The sequence below is a fragment of the Phacochoerus africanus genome, chromosome 13, assembly GCF_016906955.1.
Source record: "Phacochoerus africanus isolate WHEZ1 chromosome 13, ROS_Pafr_v1, whole genome shotgun sequence".
Lineage (NCBI taxonomy): Eukaryota > Metazoa > Chordata > Mammalia > Artiodactyla > Suidae > Phacochoerus > Phacochoerus africanus.
The window spans coordinates 49,949,052-49,961,512 of record NC_062556.1 but is presented as its reverse complement, the minus strand read 5'-3'; the positions used below and the strand labels follow the sequence as shown (position 1 = coordinate 49,961,512).

The following is a 12,461-nucleotide window of genomic DNA, read 5'->3' as shown; positions in this document are numbered from 1 at the left end:
ATGGAGGATAATGTGAGAAAAAGAATGTATATATATATGTGTGACTGGGTCACTTTGCTGTACAGTAGAAATTGACAGAACCAACTCTAATGGAAAAAAATAAAAATCATTTAAAAAATAAAAAAAATTAATTCCTCATTCACATAACACTCTGTGTTGTGACTTGGCCCAGCTTTGAGGCAGTTGTATGTTGACCTTGTTTTTACCAAGAGGAGGAGGCTGAGTACTATGCTCAAAATAGCCAGATCTGGCATTAGCACTCACAACCCTAGACCATATTTCTCATTCCTTTAGCATTATTCCTTAATCATGTTCTTTAGACCATATTTCACACTTAAAGTTCACCTTTTTAAATAGCAATTGATTTTAGATTTTAACTTTCCCAGAAAACACCGCATAGAAGCCAAAAAATCTAAGATTCTTGTCCCACCTATGCCGTTAACCAACTGTGAAGCTCAGAATGAACCACCTAGACTCTAGGTCAATTGCTTCAATGAGAGGCTCCTCCTGGGTCTGAAATTGCACAGCTCCAAACGGAATTTAGCTAACTAGAAGACAGCAGAGTAATAGCCAGGGTATATCACACAGCCTGAATTTCTGGCTTTTGTTTTATACAATCTTTGGGTAAAACTGACAGTCACTAGGATTTCTTTCCATCCCCTAAAAACTGAGTTCAAGAATGGATAGGGGAGTTCCTGTTGTGGCACAGCAGAAAGCAATCTGACTAGTAACCATGAGGTTGCGTTTGATCCCTGATCTCATTCAGTGGGTTAAGGATCCAGCATTGCCAGTGAGCTATGGTGTAGGTCGCAGACAGGTGGGTTCACGCCTTATTGCGGCTGTGGTGTTAAGCCTGCAGCTGTAGCTCCAAGTGGACCCCAGCCTGGGAACTTCCATATGCCCGGATGCAGCTCTAAAAAGACAAAAACAAACAAAAAGAATGGATAGGAAGAGTTTACTTTATGGCCTGCCTGATAAATACATATTCTACCTTTAAAAGGCAGCTCTCTGATTATTTTCATGCCCTCCTAGGTATCAGGCCCCTTGCCAGTAATAAAATCCCGAGATAACTGCCAACAACACTCCAAGACAGAGCAGGAAGAGAGAATGGCAGCTACTAGAGAAAAAGAGGGAGGAATTTTAGTTCTCCCCTAGGGCAGTGACAGGGCTTGAGAAGAAAGGATCCTGCTCATTCCTGTGGGTGGGCGCCGACGCTGACCTGAATCTTATGGGCAAAACAAAAACAGAGCAAAGACCATCTCCCCGCCCCCGCCCCAACTAATCAAGTCTTAGGTATCACGGGCAGGATACTTAACTTTGCTTTGAAAAGTCAGATTGGGCCTTAAACACTTTTCATTCTGAGTGGGGTTCTAGTCTGGAGAGCGTTGCGAGGTGTGTAAAAACTTGCCCTTAGTTTAGGCTCATTTGAAGACCTTAGAGCCATGACAACTCCCCAGCCTCTGAGGACCGGTCTCTGGCGAGGACTGCCCTCTGCAGCAGCCGGCAGGTCCTGCTGATGCTGTCCAGGCGTCGCCCAAGGGGAAAGGTTGCCGCGCGGTCGCCAGGGGCGGGAGGAGTCTGGCGGTGATTGATGGGGAAGGGACGAATGAATAAAAGTACTTGTCTAGGGACAGCAAGGATTCCGAGCAAGCTGCGGAGGCTACACGGCCAGGCATTCCCTCAGTGTGTCGTCAGAACGAGACCCGCCTGCAGCTCAAGGGAGGCGTGTTCGGCTCCCGGGCAGCCTGGAACCCAGCTACCAGAAGAGCGCGTCCTGCGAAGGAGGTCCCCGCCTGTCGCTCTGCGTCTGGGGTGTCCGGTCCTCGAGGTACGTTCTGGCTTGGTGTCGAATTAAAATCAAAGATTGAATCTTATCGTGGGGGCTTCAGCCTGGATTACTAGTTGGGGGATTTTTTTTTTTTTTTAAGTATAAATACACCGTATTAAAATGGGTTTGGAGTGAAGGAGATGGAGTTGGTGTTTGAAGCCTCTTGGAGGGGACAGAAGCTTCCGAGTTAATGCAGATACTTTCTCAGTCGGACCTGGTGGGAAAATATCTGAGATTTTCCGAGTCACCTGCGCACTTTTGGGGGTGGAGAAGGAGCCCGAACGCAGGGAGCGGGGAAGTAGCGGTTTTCAGCCCCACCCCACCCGCGGGAGGAAGGAGTCTTGGCGTTCAGACACTGGGGTTCCCGCGGAGTCAAAGGCAGCGATTGGCACATGCCCTCGACCTCTAGATGCCCTGACTTCTCCGTCTCCAAGCGCCCTTAGTCAGAACCAACACATTTCCCTCCGGCCACACCAGGAGCTCAAAGCTTTGCTTTGGACACCCATCCTTTCCTCCCTGGCACACCCCTTCCAGAATACCCCCCCCCCCCACTGTGAGTCATTTACCCCTCGGGGTCACGGGGGGTGTGGGGGAAACAGCGATAGCTAGTTCTGGAAGAACAGTCGACGGGCGCAGGCGGGTGACAGGCTCCCGAGTTCCTCACTGGCGCGCAAACTTGAGTTACTTTTGCGCGCACGGATGGTGGGGGCGTGGCTGCGCGAGTGGTTTGCAGGGGCGTGGCTGGGGTAGCTGACCCGGGCGTCCTGTCTTCCTTCCCTTGCTGGCCTCTAGACTCTGAAAGCTGAGAAGCAGCCACCAACGTCCACCGGAGCAGGCAGCAACATGCAGCCGCTGCGCAGCCTATGCGGACGCGCCCTGGTGGCGCTGATCCTTGCCTGTGGCGTGGCCGGGGTCCAGTCTGAGGAGAGGGGATTCCCGCCGGCCGGGGCCACTCCACCAGCCCAGAGGACCGGAGAGATAGTGGCGCCCCCTACTAAGACCTTCTGGCCCAGGGGGTCCAACGCCAGCCTGCCGCGGTCGTCCTCCCCTCCGCAGATGCCTAAAGGAGGGAGGATGGCGGGACCCCCAGCACGCACGCTCACCCCTCCTCCGTGCGAGGGACCCATCGAGATCAAGGACACTTTCAAGTACATCAACACTGTGGTGTCCTGCCTAGTGTTCGTGCTGGGCATCATCGGAAACTCCACACTGCTGCGAATCATTTACAAGAACAAGTGCATGCGAAACGGCCCTAACATCTTGATAGCCAGCCTGGCTCTGGGAGACCTGCTTCACATCATCATTGATATCCCCATCAACGTCTACAAGGTAACGGGGGCTTGTTAATATCGCCAAGGGTGGGTACCCAGTTAGGAAGGCAGAGATGGGAGAGCCTTGACAGGGGGCTTATTCGGGACGGCCCAGGAGTTCCTGTTGTGGCTCAGCAGAAACAAATCTGACTAGCATCCGTGAGGACACAGGTTCCATCCCTGGCCTCGCTCAGTGGGTTAAGGATCCAGCGTTGCCAGGAGATGTGGTGTAGGTCGCAGACGCTGCTCAGATCTGGCGTTGCTGTGGCTGTGGCGTAGACCGGCTGCTACAGCTCCAATTCGACCCCTAGTTTGGGAACCTTCATATGCCACAGAGGCGGCCCTCAAAAGACAAACAAACAAACAAACACCTGACCCATCCCCTCCTAAAGCTCAGTAATAATTGGACCCAAATCCCCTTGTGGTTTCAGTAGCCCCCTGCTAAGCCTGGAGCAAGAGTAGTCCCCAGACCAGTAGCATCAGCATCCCTTGGGAACTTGTTAGAAATGACATCTTATGGCCCCACCTCACACCTACTGATTCTGAAACTCTGGGGTGAAGCACAGTAATTTGTATTTTAACAAGCCCTCCATGTGATTATGATGAACTGTAAAGTTTGAGAGCCGCTGGTCCTGAAAGCTAAGTCCAGCTGGCTCTGGGAGATTAATGGTCCATGGGCTGGCAGGATGGGTATCACCTGAGAGCATGTTCGTACTGCAAGTCCACCCCAGATTTATTACATCAGAATCTGCATCTTAAAATACTCAGGTGGTTCATGTGTATACCAACCTCCAGAAGCATTTTCTTAAAGGACCCTGAAAGTAGGGAAGCTCAAGTAGGTTTCTAGGAAACAAATGTCCTAAAAGAAAGAGACCCATGCAGGGGAGTAGGAAAACACACTTCACCTGCTGTGAATGACTCTGCTGAACCCACTCTTTACTGAATGCCTCCGATGAGCCAAGCACTGGGATAGAGGTATTACTTTTCTTTACTCCTTCTGATAAACCTGGAGTAGCTATTTCTGCATTTTACTGATGAGTGATAGGATGCTCAAGGTCTCACAATAACTAAGTGATGGAGACAAGAATCAGACTCGGTATGTCAGGTTCCAAAGTGTAAACTTCATCCCACTGATACTCAGTGGATAAGAGTAAGAGCGGTCAACTTAAAGTCTCTAGTGGTTTCAGTAGCTACCATCGTTGTGTGATAACCCCAGGCATCCGAGGAGACAGGCATGAAGAGCTAGGGCAGGACATAAACCCATATACTCTTTGACTCCAGCTTGCATTGGAACTCTGGACACATCCCAGATCTCTGATCCCCAGTGTCCTCAACTCTACAATAAGGCTGCCAGTGATCACCTACTGGGGTTTTGTGGTGTCAAGAAAAATAGCTTAGGAGTTCCCGTCGTGGCTCAGTGGTTAATGAATCCGACTAGGAACCATGGGGTTGCGGGTTCGATCCCTGGCCTCACTCAGTGGGTTAAGGATCTGGCGTTGCTGTGAGCTGTGATGTAGGTCGCAGATGCGGCTCGGACCTGGCGTTGCTGTGGCTCTGGCGTAGGCCGGCGACTACAGCTCCAATTCAACACCAGGCCTGGGAATCTCCATATGCCACAGAAGCGGCCCTAGAAAAGGCAGAAAGCCAAAAAAAAAAAAAAAGAAAGAAAGAAAGAAAGAAAAATAGCCTAGGTAAAAGAGCTGGAAAATTCTAGAGGACTCCGTGAATATGTAAAACTCTGCCTCCCCATCATGATCAGCAATAGAAAGTCACACATACAAACAGAAACAAAAGGGTAAGGGAATAGGAATGTGCTTTGGGGATTTGCCTAAAGCTAGTCTTGGGCTCAGTACAAGGGGCAGGGGGGAGAGCCACATAGGGTTGGGAAAGGGTTGTGGGGGGTACTTTGAACTTTGTGGCAGGAGAAGACAGCATGTGGCATGGCTTTACATGGCCTTTCAGGAATCTCTGGAAATCCTAATCCAAATAGCCATGCATTAAGGAATTCTAGAGATTTCTGAGGTTTCACAATAGGGTTCAGATTAGGATCCAGGTCCTAAAAGGAAACACTCCCAGAAATGGAGGATAAATAGAAGAAATCCTAAACTCTTGCATAGCTACCGGTTCTTGTAAACTCTCAGGGTTTCCTGGGAGAGGCACAGGCTGAAATGGGTCCCTTAAATGCAGTCACAGCTTCATTAGGGCCAGAAGTCACCCATTTTAGGAGACCCACAGACCAAGTCTTACCGTTCCAATGTGGCAGAGGAATTTCAATTCGGTTCTTCTAACCTGACTTGAGAAACCTTGGAGTGCAAAGTATTGTGAGGAATTGTAAAATAAGTGATAAGATCCTTCTGAAAAGGGAGATTACATCTGGTTTTGCTAGAGTTTGGTGAAAGGTCTGTTTGGGGAAGTCCCAGGAAGCCCCACTTGGTCAGCCCACTTAGAAACCCTCCTGAGTCAGCCAGCAGACCAAGGGCTGTATAGAAGGTGGCATTGAGGGCATTTTGCCTCCAGATCAGCTGTAAATCAGCTCTTTCAGGACCATCTTACTTTCTCTGTCTGGTCCAATTATTACATTCCATCAGTCAGAGAATATCCTCCTCCCAAAGGGACAGACAGCTTTTCCTTTCACTTCAAATTCATCTACGATTTCCCTAGGAAGTTACATCCTTTTGCCTGAAACAATTCAGTCCATTAAAGCTGTGTTTCTATTTCTGAAATAAACAGACCAGTTGGTCATTACAGATCTGGCCATGTAGTCATCTGCATTGGTCATGAACCAATCCATCACATAGAATTAAGTGCTGTCACTAGGTCCTATTCACTGATGAGTGAATCCTACATAGTGGCCTTTGGTTTATTTTATATAATTAATTAATTAATTTTGCTTTTTAGGGCCACACCCGAGGCATATGGAGGTTCCCAGGCTAGGGGTCGAATCAGAGCTACAGCTGATGGCCTACCCCACAGCCACAGCAATGCAGGATCTGAGCTGCATCTGCAACCTACACCACAGCTCAGGGCAATGCCGGATCCTTAAGCCACAGAGCGAGGCCAGGGATCGAACTCACAACTTAATGGTTCCTAGTCAGATTTCGTTTCTGCTGCGCCATGATGGGAACTCCTGTTTTATTTTATAATATGCATAAATATGTGTCACTTGAGACATAATATGACAAGGATGGCCACCCTTTGTTATGCGCTAGGTATTTGGTGTAGTCCATTAAATCAGTGTAACAAATCTGTGGAGGAAGTATTGTTATCATTCCTGTTTTATGGGGAAACTGCATTTTGGAGCAGTGAGGAAGCAATTTGAACTATGTCGTACTACCAGAAAGTGATAAAACTAAGGCTTGAACCTAGACCATCTGGCGCTAGAACCTCCCCGCCCCCGCCCATTCCCCACATAGAGACAGCTCAGCTCTCCCACCTGCAGTACTGTCAGGACCTCCTCTGAGAGCAGTGGTGCAATTATGTGACATACCACTGCACAGTAGGATACTTGGTAAGCATTTTCAGTTTTCAGCTGAGTCATCTGAAGATTTCTATCTCCTGAAATCCCCTTCAGATGATCTGCAATGTGTAATATTGATCCTATCACTGTTTGTTATTCTAAAGGCTTTATTTACAAAAACACCCAATCCAGGAGTAGTTCAAAGCCATTTATTCCCTTAAATAACTATTATGACCCCATATAAGCAAGTTTTAAAAAGCATTTAGAATTTCAGAGTTGTCAGGTATGATGATTCCCACAAAGTAATTTAAGTGAATTATGAGTGTTGTTCAAATGTATCCTAAAGTCAGGGAACTAGAATTTCTGAACTAGTGATTCCTAATTTTGTTTTTGTAGAGGTGTCACAATTCCGTTGAGAATCTAATTAATGACGTATGTTATTTATTATATGTAATTAATATATAAATGGATAATTTATATTATAAATAGTAATTTAGGAGTTCCTGTCATGGCTCAGAAGAAACAAATCTGACTAGCATCCACGAGGATGCAGATTCGATCCCTGGCCTCACTCAGTGGGTTAGGGATCCAGCATTGCCATGAGCTATGGTGTAGGTTGCAGATGCGTTTGCTGTGGCTGTGGTGTAGGCCAGTGGCTACAGCTCCGAATTGACCCCTAACCTGGGAACCTCCATATGTCTCAGGTGTAGCCCTAAAAAGACAAAAAAGACAGAAAAAATTGTGATTTGTATTATAATTAATATGTCATATACATGCATATATACATGCACACATTCACAATTTCTGAGATTTTATGGACTCCCCCAAATGTTCTGTTGGTTTACCCAGGGGCCCAGAAATGTCAACACGAATCTATTACATGAATCTGGAGTTCAGTCCATTGAGAGTTCAGTAAAGTTGACAAACCACAAAATGTCACGGCTCTTGCTAAAAGCCAAGGTCCGTGATGAAGCTGTAGAAGCGGATGGAGCTTCCCAGGGAGGGGCTGACGTAGGGCTGACAAACCCTAGGGAGTATGTCTGTTCGGCCTTGACTCCCTCAAGGAAGTCGTTCTCTGGAAATGTCTCAGCAGTGTTCCCTAACAGAGAGGTGTGTGGAGATTCAGCAAATGGAAGCTCTTGAAGAGCTTCAAATAACCACGTGACCACGCTGGAAATAAAAGCCTCCTTTCTTCTTAGCAGCACACACGAGGGCTGTTACCCACTCCATTACATGAGACCATCCAGATGAAAGATGAAAATGCAACCATCCAAGGAGGATATTTAAAGGCATATATATCTACGTGTGTGTACACGTGAATATGTAAATATACTAATGTTATAAGAGTTTATAGATACATAAGTAGGTAGGTGAATATGACTGATCACAGCGCCTGGCACAAAGTTAGCAAAAGACAATGTTATTAGCATGTGTGTGAGAAGAAGAATGAAAATTTTTTTTCAACTTTTTCTTTTTGTTTTTGTTTTGCTTTTTAGGGCTGAACCTGCAGCATATGGAGTTTCCCAGGCTAGGAGGCAAATTGGAGCTGTAGCTGCCGGCCTACACCACAGCCACAGCAACTCCCGATCCTTAACCCACTGAGTGAGGCCAGGGATCAAACCTGCATCCTCATGGATCCTAGTTGGTTTTGTTAACCACTGAGCCACAAAAGGAACTCCTGAACTTTCACCATATCAAACTACAAATAACATCTTTGCACATATAGCCTTGCACACATGTGTGATTATATCTGCGGGGTAAATTTCTAGAGTTAGAATTATTGAATCAAAGGATATGTGCATTTGTAATTTTGATAGATGTTGCCATCCTGTACCCCAAAGTTATTATAGTCTTAGTCTGAATCATTATGTAATCTCAGTCTCTCTCTCCCTCTTTGTGTGTGTGTGTGTGTGTGTGTGTGTGTGTGTGTGTGTGTGTGTGTGTTAATGTCTGTGCTACATACATGGTCACCATGCTGGTATTTACATGGTCTGTGTATGTACCTGACCCAAAAGCCAATGTTTAAGCATCTGATGTGAGGATGAATCTATCCTGATTCACAAGCTACTTATTGTGTCCTTCCTGTGTAGACTGAAATGAATGGGATAATCTAGATGTTTGTTGCTTATGAGAGCCTGATTACTAAATTCTAGTAGATTCGATGTCAAAGCTGTGGGACACGAGAACTGTGTATTTGTGGATGCTGTGAAGTTTTTCATGTTGTCAGTGGTTGGTTAGGTAGTTGGTTTGGCTTTGCTTAGTATGGTAGTGATTTTTGACAAGCCTTGATTGCAGACTGAAGTTAGAATTTCTTTAGCTTCTCTTATCATCTCAAGAAGTGAAAAATGCTTGAATAAATAATGAGTTTTTTATTTTTTTAAAAAAGAGGGTTACTTGTCAACAAGTTCTACAAGGACTAGGTCATTAGCCACTGCAGAATCTGACCGACAGTCATCCTGAGAAGAATTCAGGATATGAAACAGGATGAGGCACTGTGTGCATTTATTTATTTTTTTATTTATTATTTATTTTTTATTTTTAATTAATTATTTATTATTTATTTAATTAATTATTTATTTATTTTTTTGTCTTTTTTAGGGCCTCACTCTTGGCCTATGGAGGGTTCCAGGCTAGGGGTCTAATCGGAGCTGTAGCCGCCAGCCTATGCCAGAGCCACAGCCACAGCAACACAGGATCCAAGCTGTGTCTGCAATCTACACCAGAGCTCACGGCAACGCCGGATCCTTAATCCACTGAGCAAGGCCAGGGATCAAACCCGCAACCTCATGGTTTCTAGTCAGATTCGTTAACCACTGAGCTACGATGGGAACTCCCTAAATAATGAGTTTTTAAAAGATAACAAGTTATACAGCACTCTCTTAGTGCTGTATTTACTTGGATAACTGAGTTAATGTATATAGCTCATACATATAGAATGTATATAAATATAATAAATATAAAAATATAGCTTCCTTTATGTGTAAGGAAATTGCATTTGAAAACAAATCCCCTTGTAAACTAAGACAGATATCTATATGGGCATTAGTTTGATAAGGACCTAAGTATAATCAGAAATCCAGCAGTGGTGGAGAGCTTTCTAAAAAATTAGCCTGGTGACCTGCTGGAGTGCCTGTAGGTGGTTTTGCTGTTAAGACTTTGTAGGCTGCTATTAGAGGCAAAAAGGCTAGCTTCCTAGCTCAGAGGGGCAAAACTACCGATCTTTAACGTTTAACTACTTAGGGTAGGGGTACGTGTAACATTAAAATGCTGGTATGTCAAAATGGGAATTGCTCCACTGAACCCTCAAATGAGTTTTGAGTGAAATGACCTCAACAGGTAGTCAGACATTCCTGACTACAATCAAAGCTGTCTTCCTGAGCAAAATCGCCTTTCTCACTACCCAATCTCAGACTACTTCTAGTTTCATAGAAAGAAGTAAAAGTTAATGGAACACCGTCAAATTTAACTTTCAAAGTTATAATTTTCTGATTTAGTAAATGGAAGCTTCGGCATATAGAGAAATACAAGAAGTAAAGGTATCATTGGGTAAGAGAATCTAGTTTTGCCCAAGATAATAACACTGTTCTTATTTCCAGTTAAGTTTCTGAGATATTGTAGTGATATTTTAGTGATGTTTAGAGGTATCTTAGTAGCAGAAGCATTTTGCCCCCCAAATAGGACCTATATACCTTTGAGATTCGTATATTTAAAGAAAAAAAAATTTAAGGAGCACCAATTATGCACATTTGAAGTACTAACATTTGTAAAGTATTAATAAAGAATAAGACTATTAGCTTTGAATAGCCTTGAATCCATTAGTAAATAAAACTAACACCCCAGCACCCACCTAGCCTAGTACTTGCAACAGTCAATTCCAGACAAATGCTTATTGGCAAAAGATGTTATACTCATATTTTTATAACTGTCCAAATAAAAAAGAAGGGGGAAATTTTGTTCTGTTTTCTCCAATTATGAGGAGATTGGTCATTACCAAATAATAGGTCAATAGCAGATGTCAAATAACCAGAAACTCAAGACTTCCTGTTTCTGATTCACTGCTTTGAACGTTGGCCATGGATCCTGGTGACAAAATGCTTGGCAAACTCTTGGCCTAGGACAATGAAAGGTTTCCCAGGTTAACTCTATGGTGCTTCTTGTGTTTGCCTTTGATCTACCACTCGGTCACTCCATAAATCCAAGGCTTTTAAAATGTCAAGGCAATGTTTCTTTCAATACTGTAAGGCTTATCAAAGGCTTTCCATTTTTGTCTTTGTTCCCTTAAATGAATCATTCAAAATTGAAGGTATTTTCATAGCTGTACATGAAGATGACACAGCCAAGACCGTGTTGTTTCAGGGCCAAAGACTCATGGTCTTCAATTTCCAAAGAAAACCATATAAGGTTATCACTGTGTGGCTAATATGCTATAGTTGATTATTTTTAGAGAAACATGCCAAATGCTAATCAACTATTAAGTGTTTTCAAAGGTGTTGACAGATAAAGCCTGAGCTTAAATAAAACTCTAGATGTAATTTATGATGTGAAACATTCCCTTTTGGGATTTTGCAAAGTTAAGAAGAGGTTGATTATGTTGGGGAGATCACTGAGCGTGGTGTGTGGGTATACCTTAGCCTACATTTTCTCTAAGACTTTTTTTTCTTTCCAGCGGTTTTTTTGTTTGTTTGTTTGTTTTTTATTGTTTAGGGCCACACCTGTGGCATATGGAAGTTCCCATGCTAGGGGTCAAACTGGAACTAAAGCTGCTGGCATATGCCACACGTGCAGCAATATGGGATCCGAACCATGTCTGGGACCTACACCACAGCTCATGGCAATGCCAGATCCTTAACCCACTGAGTGAGGCCAGGGATCGAACCCACATCCTTGTGGAATCTAGTTGGGTTCGTTACCCACGACAGGAACTCCTCTTTCCGGTGCTTTCATTTGAGAGATTTCTTATCTCTTTCCCTGCAGATTCTCTAGTGAAAGTGTAAAAGAACAAGAAAATGGCCAAAATGTGGTGGTAGAAGAGAGAGAGAAAGAGGATCATTCTGGAGTCAGAAACATATTAGCCAAGTTGACCGAAGCATGTTTCAAAGATTTTTTTGTCCCTGAGACTCCCAGCCATACTCATGCCTCCTGCATTCTGTCCACTCTGCTTCTCTCCTCCTTAGCTTCATCGTAGTTTCCAGAAAGGAGGAAAACTATCCTCTGGTGTTTATATTGTTCATATCTTCTTCCCCCTCACATAGTATTTTCAAATTACATTAAAGGGCTTTTGAGTTCCATAGTCATCAAACATTTTCTCATAATAACTTATCCCATAAGATATTCTCTGGGTAGGGTTAAGTAAGACATGAAATTACTTAATAAGATTTGTTGAATTCACTAAGTTTGAGAGACACTTTCTGAACTATGAAGCCATCAGGTTACAATTCTTTCGTTTCTTCAGGTGTCACGGTGATCTTAGAAGATCCAACTCAGATAAGCGAATCAGACAATAAAGCTAGGTTTGTGAATAGCATTTCTTAATGGTCTTAGTTCAATCTTTTCAAAATATGTAACATGGCAATGAACACTTTTAAGAACAAATTGTGGATATATTTTTCAGTTCAAATAATAGGAGGTAGCAATCCATGTATTTGTTGGCCTGTTATAGACTTGGGAATAAATTCCAACATAAGTAGGGATATATATTTAAGGTGAACTTTGTTTCTTCTAGGACATATTTTTTAAATGATTTTTATTTTTTCCATCATAGCTGGTTTACAGTAGGACATATTTTTTTAATCATTTTTCTCTCTTTGCTTCTCTTAGAGATATTGTTTTCAGAAAAATAATTCATTTAAATGCAATAATTCGTTTA

The 12,461-nt window shown here is 43.8% G+C and overlaps 1 protein-coding gene across 1 annotated transcript in view; it reads left to right on the top strand.

The window, feature by feature from the left end:
- Positions 1–1,454: 1,454 nt before the first annotated feature.
- EDNRB (endothelin receptor type B) overlaps positions 1,455–12,461 on the top strand; it is a 28,419-nt gene continuing 17,412 nt past the window's right edge. The window contains exons 1-2 of the mRNA XM_047756224.1: positions 1,455–1,828; positions 2,621–3,157. Coding sequence (XP_047612180.1) covers positions 1,592–1,828; positions 2,621–3,157 — 774 coding nt within the window. The 5' untranslated portion in view covers positions 1,455–1,591. The remainder of the gene's footprint in view (positions 1,829–2,620; positions 3,158–12,461) is intronic.